Consider the following 27255-nt stretch of genomic DNA (forward strand, 5'->3'; position numbering starts at 1 on the left):
TTGATGAGGGTCTACTAGCTGTCATTAACTCAAAGTGGACAAAAAGGGAAAACGTAGGAAAAGTCATTTTCGATAGAGGTATCTTAGTTTTCACAGTTTTGGCAATCTCTAGTTCCTCTTAAATTAAAGTGTGCAGTCTCGTTCTAACCATATTTAGTAAGTGTTTTTATGTTTCTCTTGGGCTCTATTAACCTGAGTGAGCTGATAAAGAGTTATTAATTCATTTCATTTTCATTGTGGTATTGCTACACCACATGTTTATTGGGTGTTAAGAGAGTGGTATTGTGACACCACCTATTGATTTATGTGTTTAGAGTGTGGTACTTGACACCACAAATCTGAGTGCAACTAGCAACGTTGTAGCCATATTTCATGTTCGAACATTTATAGCGTATGGACTCACTTGTACAACTTAGACAACAATGCCCGTTGGTAATGGTGCTAAGAAGAATTGCGCTTTGAGACATTTGCTTCAAATATAGGTTAATTGTCTATGACTAAGGGTAAATTGATGATTCAATCCCAGAAAATTGGAGATGCTTTTGAAAGTCCTTGTGGTTTCTAACTGCTTGTTTCATAGTGCTAGATTGTATGCTGAGACGTTGGCTGCAGTCATTTGAAGTAATTGGCATATCTAATTTTCTCTTTTGGTATCATTGTAGGCCCTTACTTGAGTTTTTGGAGCTGTCTCCTTCTAGTTCCCTTTGTCATCATAAGTTGTGACACCGCAAGTGCTGTCCCATCATCACAAGATGTGATTCAGAGATTGAATTACGGAGTAGTGTTTCGCCCAGAGTCGAAGCTTTTCATCGCACAAGAGACATGGCTGCACACTTTTATGATTCCTTTACCCAGAGACTTGCCATTATCATAAACAGAGTTCTGCAATGCCACACAAACAAATTGCTCACAGTTCAACAGCATGGTACCGTTTATTAGACATTTACATACATCTATGATTCATGATTTGAAAGAAACAATTAAGGCTATTCGTACTCTTGTTCCTCAGTCAAATATTTTCCAAGGTAGAAGGATATCGAGGTCACTTTAGAGTTTGCCAGCAAATAAAGAAGTTCAAAATAATTCACTGTTTTCCAGGCCTGTCAGAAGACCCCGAGTCAGTTACGTAGTAACAAACAGTGCCCTGAATCTATACAGTCATTACTAGCGCCTGTCTGTCTGTCTGTCCGTCTGTACTTTACTAGCTATTCCCCCACAGGAAACAAGAAATTTGTAGTGTGTCAATTTTTCATGTTTAATTTCTAAAGTTTCAAATTTGGAATATTTAGAGTTTAATTCTAGGTATTTGAACATTGAGTTATTTTGATAACACATAAAGTTTTAGTTTTATATTCCCACAGATGGCAAAAAGCTCTTTTCAATGAAATTAAGTGGAAAAGGGTTTCTTGTTTGTTCTGAAGATTAATTATCTAAAATTAACCAGGCTTTGGGCCCAGTTTATGAGATAGGTGTAGGCTTAATTACTTGATTGCGCAATTGAAATCAGCTCTATTGTGTCAAGCCGGACGCTTAATCCAGTGGTAGATAATCTGAACAATAGGCAATTTACATATCTTGCCTGTCAGAAGACCCCGAGTCAGTTACGTAGTAACAAACAGTGCCCTGAATCTATACAGTCATTACTAGCGCCTGTCTGTCTGTCTGTCCGTCTGTACTCTACTAGCTATTCCCCCACAGGAAACAAGAAAATTATAGTGTGTCACCAGGGCTTGCTGTTACTACGCAGACTGTTTGTACCGCGCTAGACTTCTAACATTATGCTTCTGGAACAGGGCTATATTGCTACAAGGTTGAAGTCATTACTACAGAAGTTTTATGGTCGTCATCATGAACTCGTGGATCGTTATGGTGTATCCATCTGCAACATGAAAACTGATTTATTCAACGGGTCATAGTTTTCCTTTCCCCGTTTGTCTACCCCGGACTTTACTTTTTATGAGCAACTCGGCGGATGTTTCTAGAAACACAGATGACGCTTACCCTACCTGTGCACCTGGTCCATGCTCCCAGTTTTTAGTAGAGTCCGAGTTGCTCATTTGCTTTTGTTACTTTGTATGTATGATTTTAGTTACTTTATATTCTTTGTTGTGTATGTCTGTTTTCCATGTCTGGTCTTTGTCCCTAGATTACATTCTTTTGATTACCGCTATAACCTTGGTTCCCTTGCTTACTCTTTCATTTTTCCTTATTATTTTCTTTTTCCTTTGTACGTGTTATTTTGGTTATTTCATGTTCTTTGTTGTGTGTATCGGTTTTATCCTTGGAATATATTCTTTTGATTTCCACCTGAATATTGCTTCCCCTTGATTATTTTTGTATTAAATATTTCTCTTGGACCTCGGCAAACAGGATTTTTTAAAAATCAAATATCAATTTTATACTACCGTTAACCAGGGAATATGAATCAAATGTATATAAAAGCTTCGGAATAATGTACATTCCCCTATTTATTTTGCCATATTGATAGATTAAAACCTGCATTGAGCCCCAGATTTCTTTCTCTGAAAAATGTTAGGTTTTAAATGATTGGTTAGAATGAATGTCAACAAATGTCTATTTGTGTGTTTCTGTAAAATTTTTAACATTCCGTAATCAACTTCACTGTGTACAAAAGAATGAATTATATTTTTGAAATATGAAAATAAAAACCAATGAAGTCCAGATGGGAACCATAACATCGTCTGCAACGGGCACCTGTTGTGGTGACACCAATTGCGTCATTTCAGTCGACCAATCAGAAATGGGCTTTTATCCGTCGTCGGAAGATGATTTGTTATTATTTCTCTTTTGTTCGATCTTCTACTCTCTCGATGAAATTTCACTGCAAAAACCATCATTAATGGTTTGGCGTGATGAATAACCATAATAGCTTCAATCATCATCATGTAAAAAGTCGATCTGAGGTTGGTATCAATTCTGCATGTAAAAAATTCTCTGAGATAAACAAAAAAATATCCATCACCGTCGTCCACTATCAGCTGATCGGTAGCAACAAAAATATCAAGTTTCCATGAACATGAAATCTAGGAAATGTTTCTATACAATGGAATGAGTTTTATTAAAGTGGGAGACTTTTTAACAAAAAACATTCTGTTGAGGAGGTTGGAATTCTTTGTTAAGTGGTTTCTTCCGGTTGATTTGTGATGTTGAAAACGTGATGTCAATAAACAAACTGGCCTGTTGCAAACAAAGGAATGTTGACAGACAAAGGAAGTCTCCACATGTTAGTTAACACAAATCTTAGTATCAATATTTTTCACTTAATTGGAGAACTAACTAATGAAAATGTATATGTATGATATATTGGTATATGTTTTTTTATTCACCATTGAATATTATTTTCGTCCACTAGGGAGTGGATAAGATCTAAAATGTGTAATACATGTACATGTACCCATACCAACTTTTCCCGGTAACCAAATACTATTTGCCAATTTCTTCATTATTACTTGATATTTTCAGCTGAAAGTTTGTACACATTTACAAAATGACATGGTGGCTAGGTTAGAATTAATGATTTGGGAAAAAATTATTTTTATTTTATTTCTTGCTTTTAAAAGGTGTAAAAAGTGTAACCCAAGATTAAAGATCAGTATTTTTGTTACTTGTACAATTTTAATGATGTTTGACATTAGAACATCATGATATTAATAATCATCCTGGATAAATTTGTCTCCATTCTTTACTGGTATGGAAAAAACATAAATTGGGCCAAGAAAGTGAGGAACAGTCAATTTTAAGTTTAATCGATAACTTCCAGTTACACATTTTAGACCTTTTGAAATCAGAAAACTGATCAAACAAGAAATTTTAGAAAATATACATCATTTTCTTTACTTGAAATAAATTGAAACAAACTTTTGCACGTCTCCTGCAATTTTTAGTTCTTAATATTATGTAATAATGAATATTTTAGCAGAACATTATTTGTGTACCGGAAAAGTTGGTATGGGTATGGGTTACACATTTTTAACCCAGGGAGTGTTATATTAAGTCCATGCACCCACACTCATCTGCATATATACATGTATGTCTTCAGTGATGTAACAGAAATGCATGTACATTTTGACTTATTGTGATTTGATATTTAGATGCTTTTAACATATTGTGTGAAAATATTTTGTTATGTAAGTTAAGTGTTTTGGTATTCAGAAATGTCAAGGGATAGATTTCTTTTATAAGATTTTTCATATTTCTATTCCTCAGTAACACTTCTTATGTTGTGGGTTTCTTTTTGGTGAAACTAAGAAATTGTTTTGTTTTTTTTTTGGGGGGGAGAGGGCAGGGTAACATTGTTTCTTTTGAGGGAAACAGAAACATATTTTCTAAATGTGAAATAATTGCATGTATCATATAGTATGTGTTTTGATATGTTGATTCTTATTTGCTAAAAGACACCTGAAAAACATAAAAATGGTACAGAATCATGTTTCAGGTGTACATAAAGGAATGCACCCCAGATTATGTATTGTTTCTTTTCTCTTTTCCTTATACATGTATCTGGGGTATACATAGAAGTGTAGAAGTGTATTATAGTGGTGGCTTCCCAACATATGTAGTTTTAAATACTGTGCTCCATTAGTTGGCTTGTAGAGTATTCCTTTAGCTCAATACAGAGAGTATAGATTCTCAAACTCCCATTTTGGAGTGACTCCAGGAAATTCCCCAAAAATGCCCTAAAAATCATTGAGTGATCTTGGCATACTTCCTCCAAAAGGCAATAAAATACTCCCAGCTGGGAGTTTTTTATTGCCCTGATTATCCTTTGAAGTACCACCTGACAGGTGAACATGGTTACAATACACAAGGTAATAAAATACTTGGAGTGACTCTGAAATACTCTCAAAAAGGCAGTAAAATACTCCCAGATGGGAGGAATCACTTCGAGGATTTTAGGAATGGACTCTGTAAAACTCTGGGATCCACTGGACACTGAAATAAAAGTAATGCAATATTGTTGTAAAAATACATTGTAGCATGTGTATCAGATTGTCAACAAGAAGCATAAACAGGTTTGAAGTAGGCATGTCATCCCACTTGGACACATTATTCAGATGCCAGGCCAAACAGCTGTCCCTCTATCTCCTGTTTGCTGCGTGCTTAACAGAGAAGCAGTCGTTACCAATGCCTATCAAGGCTTTGTTTTGTATGATTCAACTGGGGATCAAACCTACAACCTCTTGCACTCCAAGCAAGCACTGTATCATGAGACAACGCAGATGTATCAAACTGAACTTTGGAGATTACAAACTCAAAATCGCATAAGCCAATTTCTAATCCAATCATAGTGTAATGCCACACTGGAAAGGAGACCAGATGATGTCCATGCTTACAATGTATTTAACTTCATTGTTCATTCAAAATATTCATCTATATTGACCCTTTTGTGCTAACGTTGGGGTAGTCGATAAGCACGCGTAGAGCATGCTCAATATACATTTCCACGAGGAAAATTCTTTTGTTCTACCCAAGCTCTACCTCGTGGAAGTGTATATTGAGCATGCTCACCAACTTACCACAAAAGGATCTATTCACCACACAATTTTGTTTAGTTCATTGACATTTCAATTATTGAATAAAAAAATTGACCATAAAAATATTGAAGGATATATCATTTGAATTAGTTGACTGGGAAAGTACATGTTACTGTACTTGTGCGTGGAAATCACTATAGAGTTTCTTTAGTATTAACAATTTTTTTCTAACTTCCGTGTAATGTACGTGTACTAAAGGGTGCAGCATTGTGATCATACATGTTTTATGTAATTGATGATTAAATGAAGTAGTAACCTATGAACCAATATCTAACTTATAACAAATCACATGAACCATATCGCTGTGAGTGTGAGTTGTAGTCGACAGTGTGTCATAGATCGCACATACCTACATGTACATGTACTATTGGTACAGTATGTCTTGTTCAACTCTGATTTTTTTTATGTTTGTACATCATGTAGAAGCTTTTTCTTTTCGATATGATCTGTAACATGATATTCTATAATGTGTTAACTACACTTTTGTTTAGCAGTTTTTTTTGTGGTTCCTGTTGGCCATATTTTGTGGGTCTATTTTACATTAGTTCCTTTGTGTTGTGTGTATGGCCTGTTCTTCATCTGCTTGTTTTTTGATTTCCAAATGTGTTTTGTGGGTAATGTTGAACATCTTGTCTTCTTCAGGCCATAAAATATTTGTGTTCACTGTCACATGCCAAAAATAGAGTGGGTAGTGTTTCTTATATTGTTGCAGTATCTCAATTAAGTAAATCAGAACTTATTTAGAATGATGATTAACACAGCAATTTTTAAAAAATGTGGAAAAGGTATACCCCTTAAGATTTGTATAGGTGAGACATTGTTAAGCAAACAAAACTTCAGTTTGCCATATCAGCTAAAAAGAGCAATAACCAGGTGATACAACATATTTATATTTTTTATACAATTACACTGCAGACATGTCCATTTGTACATGAATATGCTGTTTGTACTAGAAAACCAGTTGAAAACCCAACATGTGGTCAGCCAGACTCAGCCTCAATCATATAGATCTTTATGAAATTATACCACAAGGTGGTATACCATGAAATGAAGGCTTGGATTGATTTTTGGGGTTGTGACTCAAAATTTTTTGAGGAATTAGGGACAAAAACAATCATTCTTATGATGTCTTGACAATAAGTTGATTAATTGTGAATGGATCTCTTTGAAATTTTTCCATTGGGTGCCATTACCACCAAAGAAAGTCATAGATTGGTTTTCAGGGTTATTATCTGAACTGTTTATAAATTAGTGGAAAAAAAAGCATTTTCATGATATCAGGACAATAAGTTACATGTAGAACTTAATTAATTGCAAGTGGATCTCTTTGAAATTGTAGTACAGTAAAAGTTGCTATACCACAAAAGGAAGTCTTGGGTCAATTTTGGGTGCTTTGAATTGAACTGATGAGGAATGAGGGCAAAAATGGGGCCAGATACATGCTTTTCCTGATGCACAGATGATTATTTGAGTAAAAGTGATTGGTTATCTCTGAAATTGTACCAAAGATGCCATACCCCCTAAAGAAGGCTGGGATTGATTTTTGAGTGTTGTGCTTTTGAGGAATAAGGGGCCACTGCGATTTTTGGTCAAATTCTTTTCCTTTGTGTAATATTTAAGCACATTAAAAATTCAGAGCTGTATCAAGCTTGAACGGTTTGTCCATATTTGCGACTGCCCCAACTGGTCTGGGTTCACCCTTTGTAATTGTATCAAGCTGCGCTCTGCAAAGCATACATTGGTTGTTTGTAATGAAAATTATAAATGGGCAACTTAATGGCCTCTGTTAAAAAGAATAGAAATTGAAGAACTGAAGAATCATTGGGTTTTCGCTTTGTAACTTCTGTTACCTGTTACTCATATTTTCACCATACTAAGATCATTATTGAATCATCTCCTGTCTGTAAAATGACAATTAAATCTTAAGTTTACAGGAAAAGAAATGCAAATGTAAATATACCAGTATTTAAGGACTAGGAAATAACTGATCTCGAAGACTTACATTGTACAATAGTACAGTTTAATGTTCTCTGAAATGACTGTCTTTAATTATTTGAAAGATTAAGCTATGAAACTTATAATGCAAATTGTGCTAAACAATATATTCTAGCATCATGAAAACTACAGTTTCGTTCAATGCGCAATGAACAAAACAGATACACAGTGTAATATATTGTTTACTGATCTACTGCTAATTTTTCTAAATTAACATTAATGTTATCATTCTAGTTATAACAACAAGTTTCTTCTTTACTTAATTGCTTGTACATGGCATTAGAATGAAGAATGAAAAGATATATTTGCTATTAATAGACATTTGATCTGGCATAATTATTAATTCTTTGTATCATATTGTCTATGAAACAGCTGTGTTTCTTGATACCAACTGAGAAAGGAGGAAGGGTCTGTGATAAGTAAGCTCCTAATGTCGACAATCTGGTTTCAGGCAAAAAGATAGATAAAAATGTTTCTGACAAGCAGTGGAAAATGCATAATCTAAACAGAAAACTTTTCTCTGATAATTCAAAAGTACTGTTTATTTTTTTGCCAATTTAATTAATAGCTTAGACAAGGGTTAATTGATTATTTGCTAAAATATAAATTATGTGCATGCTGCATCAATGCACAGCATAAAGAAGGTGCTGGTGTATTTAGATTTTAACTTATGTCAATGGTGTATCTCTTAGAGTTAATGAATGAGCTGCAAGTGGTAATACATAAATAATACAGGAATAATTATAGATGTGCTAATAGTAGCTTTTGACACAATCAAAAGAGAATTATGTATGGCAGGTACCATTAGTTAAATATTGGGAAGAATTTTTTTCTAGTTAGAATTAAACATGCCTGGCAAGACTTACTATAACAAAGTTTCTGTTGAACTTTGAATTTTTGCATCAACTACATGTATGTTACATTACTTCCAAACAAAGTTTGAATTGTTCATTGAAATCACTTCTCCATGAAAACTATGAGTTTGGTGAACTCGTTGATGGTTGGATAAGTACCCGAGGGCATGACGCTTGGGAAGGGAGAATAATTATAGTCTCAAACCATTTTATATTTTAAGAGGTTAATTCTTAATTCCTATCAGTGGATTTGGATTCATTTTGTAGATGCATTCTCAGGAAGCAAGGTGGTTGGTTTCAAATACTTGCTAATGGAGATCATTCAAACTGAAGATTTTAATAAAAGCTTAAAGCTTGCAAAGATGACTCTTCCTTGACCATTTTATATATTTTAAAAATTAAAAAAAAAATCACATGAAATGTCTACCTGCAGGCTATTCAGGCTATCAAATCCATCTAAAATTTTCAACACCAATGTAAAATCAGTGCTTTTATATGCAGCTGAATGCTGGAGAATAATACTAAGTCGCATGAAGAAAATTGAAAGCTTCTGCCATGGATGTCTTAAAGAATATGCTAACTTCATGTAGTTATGCTCAAGAAGATCTCAGACATTGACTTGCTGAAGAAAACCAACTACCAAAGTATCAGTATTGGAATTAAAGACAAATGTTTGAGATGACAGTCACATCTTCATAGTGGACCAGCACCAAATACTAAACATCACTATGAGATGGACCACACCTAGAAAAAGAAAGTCTTGTAGGTCAAGAACGACATGGCCTAGAACAGATGTTGCAGAGCTAAAAAATGAAGGGCTCATATGGGGAGAGGCACAGAAGCTGGCAAATGATAGACTTAAGTGGAGAGAAAATATTGAGGCCTTTTGTCTCATTTGAGAAAGAATAGATAGATAGATAGATAGACTCACTTGACAGATGATTGATCAATATTCTTTGCTACAAATGTACTACAATTTATTATGTTTTGCAATGAATATAATTTTTTTTATCTTCACTTTTGGAAAAAAATTGGCCATATTTGTTTGTATTAATGTTGTTGGAAGTCATATGAGAATTTGCTTTTGCAAGTAATAGCACTTATTTGTCCTTAGACATTGCTAAATAGCAAAAATTGGTACATGTACACTGTGAACCATAGTTTGTGTTAGATGGGTAGAAAAATGCAGACCATGTTAAATCAAAATTGTAATGTTCTGTTTGAAATACTAAAGAGTCCTTCAGTTCCTATGAAATTTAGTTTGGATCGCAGCTTTATTTTTGGGAAGCAATTTTTTTTTATTTTCAAATTCCTCATAGTTTGGGAGCCATTATTGTCTTTAGATGTGTTGATCTATACCATGCCTCAACAAGTTTTATTTCAAAGCTCTTTTCAACACCAAGTCACATGAATTTAATTCTGGTACATCTTTACATTCTGTACATCTTCATGTAGACTTACAAATGTTATGTCATTCTATGTTGCGAGTGTAAAATGCCAAGAGAGAGTACGTATCAAATTGACACATCTTATTTTTTTACTTGTAATTAATAATTTGTCACTTTTGATTTTTTCCGCAGGTATCCAACATATCAATAGCTGATGATGATGCTCCAATAAACAAGAAGCTCCCTAAAGAATTGTTGTTAAGGTATGGCAGTTGTTTAATTGAAATTACTTACCTCCCTTTGGTGTAGTTTTACAAAATTAATCTTAGCTCAGGTGTCTCTGAAAGTAAGATTTGAATATTCATGGTGGTTTTGGGTACTAGTATATTGTATATCTGATTAACTTACATATTAATTCACATTTCATAAATTTTTTATCTATGCTTTAATATTGAACAATATTCTTCAGTAGCAATCCAAAATTCATTTATTACATAGGTCTAATAGTTTCTTTAAAAATTGAATTTTTCCAAAAAAAAATTGGCTTGCATCATTGCCTAAGTAGATTTAAAGGACACATTGGCATTAACTTTGAAAAAAAAATGCTATTAGATTATTACACATATTTTTTTCAAACCTGTGAATAGAGCAGCAAAATCTGTAACAAGCTGAAGCCCAAATGACTTTGGCTAAGGAGGATAAGAAGGTACACTTCAAAGGTACACAGGTACTTTACAATTCTGAAACTAAAACGGAAGGAAGGAGTCATTGTTTTTAATTGGCATAAGAAAGATGAGATCTCTTTTAAGAACTTCCTGGTAGATGATTAAGTTACCTCCCCTTAATTTCATATTTGTGTTCCAGCTTTGTATCTGAATTTTATTAAGGTTGTCATTGACAACCAGACTACACATTAAGAGTCATTTTATTTGAAAATTGTGCTACAGGCACTTACTTAATCAGAAAAAAAGGATAAAGAGTTGTCTCCCTTGACTTTGTATTCCAGTAGTAGGTATTGTGTTATTTGTTACTGGCAACTTACACTACAGACATAACTTTATTTACTGATTAAAGTTGGAAATTATGCAATATGCACCAAAATCCATTGTCCAATTTTCTAGAGGTTAATAAATTTGTTGTGAAAAACATGGAATTATGCTCCAAGGTTTATGACTTCATGGAAATATCATTGATTTAAGATGTGGATCAATATCCTAGCCGAATATGTCTTTATGAAGGGATTTTATAGACGTGCTTTGTGTTGTGCCAATCATTATTCTTCAGGATAATTGGGTACAGATTTTAAAAGTTGAGGACAGTAATTGTTTTTGTATAACTGAATTGCTTAGTCAATTTCAGGTCATTCACGCTCCTACTAAGTGTCACTGACAGTCAGAGCATTGACTCATGACTGACTCATCTTAATTGTTTCTTAGTTTCATTTTTTTAAGGTTTTAACATTTCAAGATTTGAATAAACCCAGTAGTTGAACATAATGAATGACTAATTTATTGCACTAATGTGTACAAACATTTCCTTTAGGGGAAGTGTTAAAACTTTATCGAATTAGTTACTGCATAGTTGATTGCCAGCCACAGAGATGTTTCTATGTGCTTGATTTGTTTCTAAACACTACAAAGGTAGAATAAGCAATTGAATGAAAGAGTCTATTTCTTCTATTACCAGGCATTCTTTTCTTTGTTTAATCGATATTGATACAAATATAACGCGAATAGATATGGTGTATATGTCAAAGAGACAACAACCCCACCAGGTGAAATTGTCAGCCCAAGGCCATGCATTGGTCTTCAATGAACAATGAGGAAATCCTTATACCACAGGGCAGGCTGTAGCTGGTCCCAAAATATCATTATACACAGGTATAGAGAAAGAGTTGCCGCTTTATTCTCAAGTTACATAAAAAATAACCTGAAGGTGAAAATGAAATAAGACATATAAAGGCCAGAAATTCCTGACTTGGGACAGGTGAATATACAAACCTGTGCTATGCCATTGCAAGAGTACTTTGGTGGGAACAGTTTACTTTTTAAAGAAAATTAAAGAATGTAAAAGGCCTTGCATTAATTACATATATGTACATGTTGTTGGAACATAACAAAAAGTTCAAAGTTCCTGTGTTTTGAAATAATGACTAAAGTTGCCAAAAAATGTATATTTTGTACAATATTATAGTTCTTTTGAACTACATTTCTTGCTATCAGTAGATACATGTAGATGTTTAGAACAAACAATATTATGAGAATAGGTATGGTGTATATGTCAAAGAGACAACCCCACCGGGATGTAAATGTCAGCTCAAGGCCCCCCATGGGTCTTCAATGAATTATGAGGAGTCCCTCATACCACAGGGCAGACATTATACTTGGGTACAACAAAAGAGTTGCCATTTGTTTGCAATTTGAGGTTTATTCTAATGAAGTTGGTTTTTGATTGTAATGTTTATATGTATATTAATTACGTATTGATACTTGATATTTTTTTTGATTGAAAACACAACTGGGCACACATTGGTTAGATAGGAATTGATATGGTATTTGTAATTTATAAAATCAAAGTTGTTTCGTCATATTTAAAGTGAGAATACAGCACCCGTTAAACCCAAACTCTGTTTGGACTGAAAGTTTTTCGGTTTGAACAGTTTCAAAATGTATTGATAATGATATGTATGAACCACAGACCGTACCTGGTTATTTAAAAAGACAGTTGTTTCTGTTTCTATAGGGAACAGTTTAGACTGGATCTATTGTATATACATATTTGATCCATTACAGTCCAAGGAATCGTCTTTAGTTCATTCTATATTTTGTGCCAGTCTTGTATTGCTCTAAGCTTAAATCTGTTCATGCTATTTAGGCTGGACAAGAAATCAATGAATTCCCTGTGATTATCTTGTTGGTCATTAGGTGATTGGTCAAGATTGATGTTCCATGTGATAGATCTTCCTTTCTTGACCTACATTTGTACATGTGTTTTGTTCTTTAAGGTCTAATTCTTGTCTATTGAAAAATATAACTAACCTTTTTTTCATCACTTGATGATTTTGAATGTATTCATGTGAGAAGGATTTCGTTTTTTATACCCCTACTGAACCAGTGGGTGGTAATTATTGGAATCAACTTGTTCAACCATTCTTCATTCTGTCCATCTCAATATGGTTGCAATTATCCCTGCTCCCAAAGGAAGGGTTGATTTCAAATTTAGTATGTTGCTTTATATAGATGGGACACATGTTTTAAGCATTATGGTTGTGCTTCTATATGAGCTTCCTGTATGAATGAGTGTATACCCCGGGTGGTAAACGTAGCATGGCAACATATGTGTCTTCATGTAGTCATAGTATGAAACATGAAATACTGATAAAAAAGTATTGATGAAGTGTAGTATATCCAAAATTCTTTGCATTTCCATACATTTATTCTTCAAAACATGTTTTTGTGATAGTGATCTCCTTCTTTAATCTAAATGTACATTGTATTGTTGTTAAAGTTACAGGCTTTGTGAATGTTATTGAATTATGGCCGTTTTCAAAAGCCCTTTTGTGGTATCAAGTTGTCATTGATGCAGTTCTCACTGATCTATCTTTCACAAAACACTCCTGATCTACTAAGGTTTCTAACCTATTCTTGTTAAGAAAGAAATAATGTGAGAGAAATCATCTTATTTCCATTTTGTCTAATTAGAAGATTCATTGATCATTCTATTTGTTTCCTGATTTTTATTGACACTGATTTTCTGGTAAATGTTCTGCTATCTAGCTGCAATTATGGCCATGACAGAGATAGAATGGAAAGTAAATATGCAGTTTTATTTATCTTATCGAAAATCCAGTAAGCAGAGGTATTAATTTGTCAAGTATTCAGTAGTTGACATTCAGAGGTTGGCATACTAATTCAGTACCAATAGATATTAAAACACAGTCATGCTGCAGTGAGCGAATGTTTGCATAGTTTTGCACAAATATTGGATATTTTGAAAACCAAATTTTCTTGAATAAAATTGAATACTTTGCTTCTCTTATAATCTGAAATAGAATACAATAAATCTGTTAGAAATTGAATTGTCTGCAGTTGATGTTTAAGGCAGTGTTATGTGATGAGAAATTTAATGGTGAGATGTTGATTGTTAAGAAAAATGGTTGTTTAAATTTGTAGATTTCTGTATAAAATTTCATCACGGAAGATTTAAAACTAAAACTTAGAAATTCTTGAGTAACGAATCAATAAAAATCATTATGACAACTATAAATTTTCAAAAGATTAGGTACAATTATAACTTATTTTGGCCATCTACATAGCTGGTACTTGTTATAATTATTCAGCACACAGTAGTTAAGCATAGTATTACAGTGAACTGAATATTTTAGGTTTGAATAGAAAATGTACAATTGTTGAAGATATTATATAACACCTGCACAGATAGTCTGGTGGATAAATCCTTCAACTTACTATTCCTTGTCTTCTCTTCCATAGGATTTTCTGAATAAAAATGAATAGTTTGTGGTGTCTTTAATTGAAGGGTGTGGCTCTTTGGGCATGTACTCTGTCCACTTCCAGGTCTATGATCATCAGTGGATGGACCTGGAGATTTGTAATCTCTTACTGGTTTAAAATCATATTGCTTTTCCTCCGAAGATTTCATTTCAGTTGTGGTTTCAAAATAAATTAATCTTGGTAAAAAGATACATAGATGTTGTGTTTTTTTTTCATTGTGTTTTGCTTAAACTTGCTATAAAGAGCAAAATCACTAACTTCGATAAAGGTAATTTTTCACAAAATACACACATTCAGTGTTTTGAAATTACAAATTTAATTGGATTCATGCCATTTTCAAAACATTTCTTTTAATTGAAACCTACTAATAAAAAAAAATAGGAAATAAACTATATATAATACTTTGTAAGCATTATTGTTAACAGGGTATCATTTTTCATGTTTTTATTGGATCCCAACGAAATTGAAATTACCCATTCAGTTGTATGTTAGAGTTGTCAAATCAACAAATTTATTAAGAATCTACAAAGTGGTGTTTTTCCCTTAACCACTAAAAATGGTATCCATGAATATAAGTACTTTGTCATTATTATACATCTGCATTGTTGATTGTTTACTTTAACTGGTATGTTACTCAACAATGTCAAGAAGGCTAGTTTAGTATGTTAATGTACCTTATCCTTCACTGGCTCTGTTGACTTTAAAATGGAATAAAACAAATTATGGTTTCAGCTTTGAATTATGACCTGATCAGTATTTTAAGATCTTTTTTGGCTTGGTTTAGTGATTTTCCTATTGTAATTAATGCAAATCTTGCATTAACAGTTCTTGCTTGGAGCCAAATGTTGACAACAGATATCTACTATTACCATTTCAATCATCTAAATAGGCGTATTATGTTACATTTTATTAGAGCTTATCTCATGATGTTTATCCATTGACATGTATTTGAACATTATGTAAAGTGATTTTTCTCCCTTTTGTTTTTTCAGACAACTTCTTGTTAGAGTTATTGCCCTATACAGGCAAAAAATTATGTTTTTTAGCAGTCTTCAGCCATAGTCTTGAAAACTATAATAGATAGATTGATCCTTATGATAAGTCCTACCAAAGTCTTTTTTGAGTCAAAATTGTTGGACAACTCCTTGTTAGAATTATTGCCCTTGAAAGTGCTTACATGGTTAATAATGTACAAATGGTAAAAAAAGAGAAATAGAAGTTTTTTTTGGGGGAAAATAGACTGAATTTATAATAAATAACTTGAAAAATATGTCAGTGGAGTTCCAAATGCTGCAGTTATTTATGGGAAAACAAAGGATTGGAATGGTGTATCTGACTTCACTATGAGAATTGGTTTGTTCACTGTGTCATTGTTTATCTTTCCTCTTTCATCTACCTAGATATGACCTTTTTTTTAGCAATGCCATGGGTGTTTCTAGAAAAACAGAGGACACTTAATCTAATCCATGTTCACAGTTTTCAGGGGTGTCCCGTTGCTCATTTATTTTCATTCATTTCTTTGTACCTATTATTTTAGTTATTTCATATCCTTTGTTGTGTGTATCTATTTTCCATATCTATCTTTATCCTTGGATTATGTTCTGTCGATTACCATTCAAAACCAGGTTCCCTTGATTTCCTCTACCCTACCTGCACACCTAGTCCTAACTCCTAGTTTTTAGTGGAATTTGTTAAATGTTATTTTACTTTGTACATCATTGTTCAATGTCACATTTGTAATTTTCTCACAGATTGTTGATTGCTTTGTGAGTGTTGTGTAGTTTCGTTCATTTTTTTTTTTTAAATGCCCCTCTAATCATTTTTTTTACTTCAAATTCAGAGATCACATTTGTAATGAAAACAACTAATCATTACATGGGTTTTAACTCATGGTTTGATAAAATGAATCAGTTGCTCCTACATTGGCATTTCTCTTACCAAATAAACCAAACTAAAATCATTGAAGTCTTTCATTACATATTATTGTATATAAAAGGCCCAACATACTAAAACAAACTATGACATATACTGAGGTATAAATGACTTAAAACCAAATAAAAGGGTCTTATAGGTTATAAAAATGTAATTACTTGGAGTACTTACTGACATAATGTTATAGATGTTGACTATAACAGGATTATCCTAAAAGTATTGGTGACATAGTAAATATATTATTGACATTGTACAAACATGTCCATTGTTCCTTTGTCTCTCCTAGTCTAGTCTAACCTAGGTGTCACAATACTGTTTGGTATAATATCTTAACTCACCCAATGAAATTACTGTAAGTGCATAAAGTAAAGAAACTTCAGTCTGTGGAAAAATATATTTAGCTTTTTCTTCAAGATCAAGATCTTCTTAATTCTGCATATCAGAACTTCTTTTTATGCCAAGGCCATTTAGCTTGATCTTCTCACTTAAAATTCAAATCTTAGAATAGTAGTGAACTTGTATAGTTGCATGTATTGCAGTTGATTTTTTTTATTTTGAAATACATTTGTATTTAATTTACTGTATTTTTTCATGACTATGTTAGTAACTATAATCTTGGTTCCTTGAAGTTGATTACTCTTAAAACAAAGTACATGCACTTCTGGAAAGTATACCCTTTCATCTTCAGGATTGTGCATGAACATTATTTACTTTTGCAAGAATTTTTTTTTCTTCATTTTACCCGAAGCCCTACCTAATTGAAATTTTATACATGTATCATGCATACTCAGTATTAAGGCAAAAGGGTTTATTGCTAAATGATTTAAAACGTAAGGCAAATTGAGCTTTTTTTTAAGGAATGGAAATTCCAAATGTGTCAATATCAGCATTTTTACCTGCGAGACAGTTTTGTGTTTAACTATTGATTCTATGATTCAGTGATCCAAGACTTACAGGTAGCGAAGTGATTATTTAATTAGTCTGATTATTTTCCTGTTGTAGCTGCATGTGTGGGATAAGTTCAAGGTCACTAGTGTCAGTAATGGTTTATGGTTAAAACTCTGAAGATATTTAACTATTGAATAAATACTGATCTCTTTAAATGTCTTTGATATCTGTCTAAATTAATGAGCTACTTAAATGTCATGCAGGAAATTAGTGAATATAAGCATCCCCTCATTAAACAAATTCTATTTGTCAAGGATACAGTTATATGCTTCTGTCCATTCTTCCTTCCATCTGATCATCATATACACATTTATAGAGGTTCTGAAATATACATATTTTCACTAAACTTGTCTCCCAACCTGTTCTAGTTATCTTGAACTTGAATGATTTTCATTGTCAAAGGGCAAGGTCTCTGAATCAAATGTGTATATGGCCAAGGGATACCATGCTTTGTGTTGCCTTGGTAGACAGAATTTTGATTGGGTATAATGAAAAAAGAGAGGAGATTTCATGTAACTATTTCAAAAGAAATAATGCTGTGTATGTCTCTTGCATATAATGGCCAGGTTACTGCTTCTAGACGGAAACAGAAATGGAGAAAGTAATGACAGACTCTATCATTTCACTGTTTGATAATATGGCAGTGGTCAGGTCTTTTGCATATACCAATATGTAAAATTTTAGGGTCAATTCCACCTTTATAGAAAATAATGAAAGGACAATTCACAAACATCATAATCAAAGTACTGCGTAGATCTACATATGAGTACAGGGAACAGAAATGATACACACTCTAGCATACATAATACAAAGTAATTACAAGATAAAAGATAAGGAAAACAGGACACCACACAAAAAAAATAAAGCACTTGTAACATGAACTCCACAAAAAACAGGGAATGACAACACATCAAGGGAAAGCATGTTCTGCTCTACCAGCAACACCCTTCTTACTGCAAGTGAGTCTAGCTGCAATGATATACATGTCATTTATTGATACTTGTACTTGAAGCTTTAAACTGCATTGATTATCTATTCTGCTATTAAAAATAAATTTCTTTAAATAATGTAGAATAGAGGGCCATCACTAAGCCATACTGATGTTTAAAGGTCAAAGGTCAATTATTGATTGATTAGATTGTATTTTATACTGAATATAGGCAGTGCTATTGTTAATTTAGTTTTTCCTGTAATCATGTCATGTTAAGATAAGTGTGACTGTAACATCACTTAAATGGTTATTGAGATTAAACAGTCGATTTCAACTGGAAGAAAATATTCCAAAGTCAAGTTTATGGTATGAATTGGCTTAATCTACTAACATGTCATCTTGCCTGCTCAATTAAGGTATTTGAGCATGGATTTTAGTCTGAGTATCATTCTTGACCCCACTTGCTCTTCAGATTTAGGTCAAATTGAAAGTTAGGTCAATTGTCATGAGATTTGGTGCATATGAATATCATGCCAACTTATTTTAAAAGACATCACAAGGTTTCGATAGTGGGAAGATGAAGGATAGGTCAACTATTTGCCAACTTTCTGTGTATCATCGCTGATACTAGGTAACATGGGAATATTCTGAAAGCAAAACAATACTTTAGACAAATTCGAGAAAATAATGTAAAATGTATGGGAGGACAATATTTACAAAAAGAATTATTTTTCTGTAAGTGGAAACAATACTTTGAGATCAATTGGGAAACAATGTGTATGAAAATAGGGATAGTTTAATGATAGTCTAGGATTTAAAAAAAAACACAATAAACTGCAGGAGTTTGAATGTGACCCTAGGGGCAGATACAGGATTTCAGATCAGGGGTGGGCATAAATAAAATAAAAGGCCAAGCAAAAGGGTAGAAAAACATTTTTTGGATAGAATTTGTGAAAAATAAAGATTTCATGCAAAAAATCCCATTTTCCTCAATTTTAGGGGGCATACATACATTTTGTATGGTTTTCCCCTATGTTAAATCACCACCTTGGACCATTTACAAAGTATTCAAATCCCTTGTTTCATTTGGTTTGATAGATGTTTTATTTTGAGATGTTTATTATTTTACACTGTAATTGAGAAGCACACTTGCTGACTGGTGTATTGGAAATTTGAGTTGTATTGGACAATTTATGCTGTTCTGCAATTAGAGTGATAAATGAATGTTATTTTTCTGTTAAGGATAATTTTCTTAATTTGTTGTTATAGCATATACCAGTACTTATAACAGTTCATGTTGTTTTATTTAGAACACTTGTAGACACCTTCATAGCTGTTATGTAAAACTCAGTATTTAATTTATGTACAAGTCCTTCTTAGAACCAGGCTGAAGTCATGGTATCTTGGTATAAAAGTTGCAAAATTTTGTATTCTGAAATTGTTAGCTGTTGTTAATATGAAGAATGTAATAATCTTCACTTTTTGCATTACTTCTCTAAAAGGAAATTTATATGCATGTACAATTCTTCCATGTTCCTAAATTGCTATTAATGGTAGTCTCTTAAAAATTAAAAAAAAATTGTTCTCAGGTCATTTTTTATGAAAATCAAGAGGTGGGGAGACATTACATGCTTCTTACCATTTTGTTGTCCCTTATAATGTAATGAGGGAACTTTTACATTATTCATAGACAGAAAAAGTAATAGTGAGGAGATTTTTTGGTTTCAGTTTTATTGATATGACAGAAGTGACGAGGGAGAATCTAAGAACCAACTTATCAACTTAATGAGGCCTTAGGCTAAGAAATAATATGCATGTTTCCTGCTACCCTAGTTTTTTTTTGCTTACTCTTAAACATTTTATGGCCATTTTATCTCAAGCTCTGTTAAAGTCTAGATTGTTTCCCATTAACTCAATGTGAAATATTTTTGAAAAATAAAAGAATTTCCCTACCTACCTACCCTAGTTTTTCTTGCTGGTAGCAGGAAACAAGATTATAATTTTTTTTTGGCCATAGATGGAGTTTTTTAAGTTCACTTGAAGGTAACATTTCTCCGTGATTGGGGCTATTTTAAGCCATTTATCCCTGTCAGTCTATGTGCATGGTATTTATGTGGGCTAGTGTCTTCAATGTTTTAATTGATTTTATAAGTATTTCCTTAAAGCCTTGCATAGAAAGAAATTTATAGATAAAGTTATCAACTCAAATTGCATGTAGCTTGATTTACAAGATGTATGAATGGTAGAGTACTTATGTTACCAGTCTAACACAAAAACTAATCTTTATTTTTATTTTTTCAGAATATTTTCATTTTTGGATGTTGTTTCCTTATGTCGCTGTGCTAAAGTATCTAAGGTTTGTATAAACTGAAAATATACACAAGAAATCTTTACTAAAATAGATATAGAGAGAATAATAGGTTTTTACAAAAGCTCAAAATGAAGTCTTCAACCATATGTTAAAATTTACACATCTTTTCCAAGTGATGTTCCACTTTAATATTGTATGTTTCATCTCACTATATTTTAAGTAAATTTCACATGGCTTAAAATAGGAATAACCTTCTCATTTTTGTGAGAAAATGGTCATCAGTTATTGCAACTTCCATTGTGACATTGTGTGCAAAATCACAAAGTCCAAATGTAATCAGTACTAGGAAAATATCAACTACAGTCCATGAAATTCTGTTTTCCACGTAATTTGAACTATGACGCCTTTGAAATACCAGTTGAAGATTGTGTTAAGACACTCATCTGATATGGGTCGTCTCAACTTGAAAATGCCCATTAACGGAAGAAGTAACAAATAAGCATCATCATCAATGAACACATTGAAACATGTTAATCTGACAAATCAGAAAGTGGTCTAAATAATCATGTCAATAAGTCCCTCATTACTTCTTAATGTAAAGTCTTTAAAAATCATATGTTTTGCATTTTCAATACATTTTTCATACAGGTTTTTGTCAACTTTTAATTTTTTTTTTTCAAAATCAGCTGACTTGATTAAACATATAACTTTGAATTTAAGCTCATGTTTAAAGCACTAGTTATGGTAATGTATTTATTAAATGCAAGAGCTTGTTAGTTACCATATAATTTACCAATTTCATTTCTCCTGCTAACGAAATTTAGTTGTGAAACCCGCTAATAGGACAATAATGTAGTTACAGGCCATGAAGCTGTCAAGATATCATCAATGTCTAACAACTAAATAACCTCCTTGTATCAATTACCTGTTTTCTTTCTTTGCCTAGTGCTTAAGTTCTAGAGCTTAATTGGTATCGAACAGAAATATTTATATAAGGTAATGCTGGATCCATTTTGAGAAAGAGCAGGATCCAGGTTAAAGAGGTTTCAGAGTGTCGTTGCTCATTTTTGTCCAAATTTTGTACAAAATTTACATTTGTCAACAACTAAAAGGGGTACCTACCCCTGCAGCCCTCTTGATCTGCCATTGTAGTGCCATTCTAGTTCTGGTACTGAATAACTTATGGTCTTGTTTTGTTGTAAGTTTCTTAATTGGGCTTATATATGATATGTATTATTTTACAGTTTTGGAATTTATTGGCATTAGATGGAAGTAATTGGCAAAGAGTAGATCTGTTTGAGTTCCAACGTGATATTGTGGTAAGTTATTTGCTCAGTATATTAAACTACTATCATTTGAACCAGTGAGGGTTACATACCTCATCATTTGATGTAATGCTACAATTCTGTGGTAAGCATGAAAAGAGTAATCATAATAGAAACACTATTAAAAAACCAAAATTATCAATACTATTTGCTTAAAAAAAAGCAATAGGCCATCCAAAGTTAATTCCTTGTTTCACAGGCCTTCTCTCACCCCATTTGAAGATGCCTCATTGCATATTTTTTTTGCCAAATCTATAAAATAAAAAAAAACAAAAATCATTTCCCTAGCTTTTTTCTAGCTATTAACTGTAGAAATTACCCTCACCACTATTTTGGGACAGTAAAAAGTGAGAAGCAATACCTGTCTGAGAACCAAGAAATTAACTCAGAATGACCTAAAACCAAAGACTTTTGTCCAAAGAAAATAAAATATTTAGATATAATTTACCATGCATTTTATAGAAGGAATCCCATAAGACACAAATGAAGGTTGATTAACTTCACATGTATTTATTATACATTGTACTAATTATTTATCAATATATTTTTTTTCATTGTAGGGACCTGTTGTGGAAAATATATCTAAACGTTGTGGAGGATTTTTAAAATCACTCAGTCTACGAGGCTGTCAAAGTATAACAGATAATGCATTAAAGTAAGCCTAAATTGCTGGTCACCTGTCTTACTGTTCTAAATTTAAAGTTAAAAGGGCAAGATTAATTTAGTCAAAGGGGTTCACAACTGCAACACAAAGGAGGAGGATAGATACACAACTGGATTATCAAGGGCAAGGTCACATTCATACCTTAGTACACATCTACAAAAGGAGGAGTGAGGTCATATTTATGGCAGTAGTGGGAAATAACTGCTTCACAAATGACAAGTTAATTGGTCAAAGGGTTATATAACTACTTCATTAAGTTCAAGATCTCGTTCATGTTAAAGTGATTTATATCTGAACATCAAGACATTTGTATGCCAATATAACTGATTTGAATAAAATGATAGTATGTAAGAATAATTTTATTTCAGAATTAACACTTTCTGAGTGGATAAAAAAATGTGTCCATCCTCTTATAAACCAAATTGTGTATTTGACTGTGATATCATCATCAACGTTTTCAGTGGTTTACTTGTTGAATTTTGATACTAAAATTAGATTATAAGGAATGTCTGTTATGTTTTATACCCCCTGCAAACAAAGAATAGAGGTTTATTTATGGTTTTATCCTGTCTGTCTGTCCATCTGTTTGTCCGCTACTATTTTCTAAACAGCTTGCATCATTGTTTTGAAACTTTGTGGGATGTAATATAACCACATGGAGGTGTCAGGAATTGAAATTTGGGCAAAAATAGTAGTAATGATGACTTGTATGTTTTTCAGCAATATTTGGTCTAATGTATTGTCTGCAACTCCCCTGCAATGACTTGCAGGATTGTTATGAAACTTGGTAGTGTGTTAAATTACCATATTGGGATGTGCATATTGTCAGGAATTTATGTTTGAACAAAAATTGTAGAAATGAGAGATGTTAGATCTAGATTTTTTTTCAGCAAATTTGGGTTGGATGAGTTGTCAAAAGAGTTAGATGGAACTTTTAACAATGTTGTTTTCATAGCAATGCATTGCTGGGATAAGATATTGAGTTCTGTTGTAATATAAAGAATCAGTGAAACCAGTCCAAACTGAACCCTGATTAATCGGAAGATCTGTCTAAACTGAACCTTGATTAATCTGAAGACCTGTCCAAACTGAACCTTGATTAATCTGAGGGCCTGTCAAAACTGAACCTTGATTAATCTGAAGGCCTGTCCAAACTGAACCTTGATTAATCTGAAGACCTGTCTAAACCAGACATTTTTGTAGTCACATTGTTTAAGTTTAAATATATTTTTTAAACCTTTGTATACTGAACACCTGTATAAACTGAACTAAATTTTAAAGTTTGAGTTGGGTTTAGACAGGTTTCGCTGTGATTTCTAGATAAAGTGTAAAAAAAATGCTAGTTAACTTGAAAATATCTAAACTTAAGGAATTGAGATATCTAATCTTATTGCAGAAAACACACACACACTAATCTGACATTACAAACCTGGAATCCTAATGTTTTCTATGTGTTGCATTTCAGTCAATGGAGAAGAAAATGTAAAACCATATCTTTTTTTATTTTAGAATATTTGCACAGCAATGTAGAAACATAGAGGAACTTAATCTTAACAATTGTAAAGAAATAACAGATGTGTAAGTATAGTTAAAAAAAATACCATAAAATCTGGACTATATTACAATTGTGATACATTTGTAGCATTACATAATCTTAGCCTACTTGTTCTCATAATTGATATTACATTGGATGCATTGTCATGGTATGTAGTGAAAATCCTATTGTATTGGTAATTATTTATGAAAAAGAGAATAATGATTTTTTTATTTCTCCTATATCTGTCTTTACTTATTAAATTGCAATGTGAAGAGACCCATGGATTGGAATTTTAATCAAAATTTATTAAATTTTGATGGCATGTATCAGAACTAATCCATTTAATACTTAATTAATTATTATGTATAGTTAGTTTTATGGATCAAACTAAAAAGGAGAAAAGTATTAGATAATATAATTAATACAGGATTTCATACGAATCTGGAATTATATTTGGTTTTTAGAAAATGTGTGAAAAAAATCTTATTAAAGTAACCACTACCAAAGGAGAGTTTGTTATGCCATTATGGCTAGGAGTTTATGTAAGTAAAAAAAAGATATGAAAAATTTACAAATATCTTTTGTCGTGACGTCATAGTAGTGGTTAGTTGGTAAATAATTTTTGGACTAATTATATAAATTCCGAAATTATTACAAGTTTTGATAATTTTTAATCCAAGACAACTATATATTTCAGTTCTTATTTAAAAATATATGTTATTCGAAAAGAATGATTATTTGAACATTTTTGTACATAAAGTTTTATTTCTCAACAGAACTTGTGAACAACTTGGGAAGTTTGGACATAAGTTACACTGGTTAGATATTAGTTCTTGTCAACAGATAACTAACAACTCACTCAAGGCTCTGAGGTTAGTTCCACAAATTTGAAATGTAACAATGAATTATTTTTTAAGTTCCAATGTATTAACAAGTGAACATTACATTTTAAATATTAAGTTATTTTCTGTAATGTTTAAATACCACAGAACAGGACATGCCTTTTTGGTTGTTACCTTTAGCTGAGAATTTGAATCATAATTGCAGATTCAAAATTTTACCAAATATATGGTGTTGAAATATTAAATTAGGGCCCCGCCACAAAAAGTGGGGCCACCCTATGTGATTGCTCTATGCGCGAGTCAATTACAAACTATGTCAGGTCTGTAACTTTTTTCTTTGGATGTAGGCTTTTGATGTTTTGCATGTGGGTAGATCAAGTAAAATCATGTGTCCCGTATCATGGATAGTGGCCTTTGACCCCGAACTTTGACCTCAAGGTCAAATTTCTGTTATTTTCAGTGACAAACTTGAGTCCAGGCTGTAAATTTTATATTTGGCATGTGGGTAGATCATCTTAAGACGATGTGTCATGTACTATGGGTAGTGACCTTTGACCTTAACTGTACTTTTTGCACAGATGTGTGTCAACTCTAATGAGTTTTGTGTGATCAATTGAATTTGTTAAGCATTGCTGGTGTACATAATTTTTATCTCAGTTGAGCCCACAGAGATGGAATCCATTTCAATGATATCTAGTTACTTCAAATTTTATAGATAAATTATGCACTTATGGAATTCCAAATTTTATGGTAACAATCACAAGTGGAAAACATTTTACACCCGTCAATATGATTTGTAACTGTACCCAATGAAATCTTTTAGATTGGAGATTTTACTTTGTTCAGGCAGGTATAAAGTTGGCTCTGGTTCAAATACAATGTAAATGATTTTAGGGATCTTTAGGAAATACTTGGTTTGAACTGGTCACTTGTTTTACTTTGGGTTCTGTTTAGACAGGTAACTTGTCTACCCTTGGTTCTGTTTAGACAGGTTACTTGTCTACTGTTGGTTCTGTTTAGACAGGTAACTTCTCTACTCTTGGTTCTGTTTAGACAGGTAACTTGCTTACTTTTGGTTTTATTTAGACAGGTTACTTGTCTACTGTTGGTTCTGTTTAGACAGGTAACTTGTCTACTCTTGGTTTTGATTAGACAGGTGAACTTGAAAAGCAGGAAGTACCGTGAAAGTACTATTGTTTGCGGGGTGCCAATTTTCGTGGTTTTCATTGGTTACAGTTTGACAATGAAATTTGGTTCCCAACATAAGAGGATTCCCATTGAGGTGTATACTGAAAAGATCAAAACCACGGATTCAAGAATCCACTAATTAGTGTATGTTCCCTAATCCTTGCAAATTGGTATCCATGAATTGAAATACATTCACAGTATAGTTGAACCTTGATGTTTCAAACTTGAATTAGTTGAAATATTGGATTACTCGAACTAAATACAAAGTCCCAGTAAAATTTCCCTCACTCGAATGCAATTTTACCTGGGATGACTCGAACTCGGGTGAATCGAAACCTCGGATAACTTGAGGTAATCAGTTCCTTTGATAGTACTTCGAGGTTAATTAACCCCAATGTCTCGAAGTCACCTAATTAGTCAGGAAACTGATTGCTTTATTACAAACCATGATTGAAATATGTTTTAATAATGATTAGTAACTTTTGAAATTGATTTTTAAAGTGAAGTACATGCATAAGCACAACAAATAATGTAGATATAGAAACAATCATTGACCAAACTATTTCAGGGTATACTCGACCTCTGATTACTCGAACGCAACAAATAATGTAGATACAGAAACAATCATTGACCAAACTATTTCAGGGTATACTCGACCTCGAATTACTCCAACACAACAAATAATGTAAATACAGAAACAATCGTTGACCAAACAATTTCAAGGTATACTCGACCTCGGATTACTTGAACACAACAAATAATGTAAATACAGAAACAATCATCGACCAAACTATTTCTAGGTTATACTCGACCTTGGATTACTCGAACCCCTGATAACTCAAACATTTTTGCATGGTTCCGTTGACTACGTTATGAGCATACTGTCTGTCTGTTTGTCTTTTCATCCATTGATTTATCACATGATGTCATTGTGCACCTATTAGGTTTTCCCTCTGAATGACTTCAAGGGGTTTCCTGATGTAAACCATGGACTTTGTCATTGGTCGACCAATCAGGGACCATGTTCTCATCTGCATCTTTTCTAAAACTGTTGAGTGGAATTTGATGAAACTTACACATTCTTTATCATGTGATGCCTTTGTGCACCTTCTATTTTGTTCGTCCATTTGAATGACTTTTAGGGTTTCCTACATGATTTCTGCATGAGCAGGGTTCCTGTTTACTTTGGGATCTGATTACACAGGTCACATGTTCACTCAGGGACCAGTTTGGAAGGTCTTCCTGTTTACTTTGAGATCTGATTACACAGGTCA

The 27255-nt window shown here is 32.7% G+C and overlaps 1 protein-coding gene across 1 annotated transcript in view; it reads left to right on the top strand.

Annotated features, from left to right (window-relative positions):
• Nucleotides 1-2767: 2767 nt before the first annotated feature.
• The window catches only part of LOC148611429 (F-box/LRR-repeat protein 2-like), a 39266-nt gene continuing 14778 nt past the window's right edge, over nucleotides 2768-27255 (top strand). The window contains exons 1-7 of the mRNA XM_088592045.1: nucleotides 2768-2924; nucleotides 9985-10055; nucleotides 20416-20470; nucleotides 21670-21744; nucleotides 22311-22405; nucleotides 23924-23992; nucleotides 24728-24823. Coding sequence (XP_088448171.1) covers nucleotides 2874-2924; nucleotides 9985-10055; nucleotides 20416-20470; nucleotides 21670-21744; nucleotides 22311-22405; nucleotides 23924-23992; nucleotides 24728-24823 — 512 coding nt within the window. The 5' untranslated portion in view covers nucleotides 2768-2873. The remainder of the gene's footprint in view (nucleotides 2925-9984; nucleotides 10056-20415; nucleotides 20471-21669; nucleotides 21745-22310; nucleotides 22406-23923; nucleotides 23993-24727; nucleotides 24824-27255) is intronic.

Source organism: Perna viridis, chromosome 7, assembly GCF_037379345.1.
Source record: "Perna viridis isolate PV_CMFRI_1.1 ecotype Kerala chromosome 7, ASM3737934v1, whole genome shotgun sequence".
NCBI lineage: Eukaryota > Metazoa > Mollusca > Bivalvia > Mytilida > Mytilidae > Perna > Perna viridis.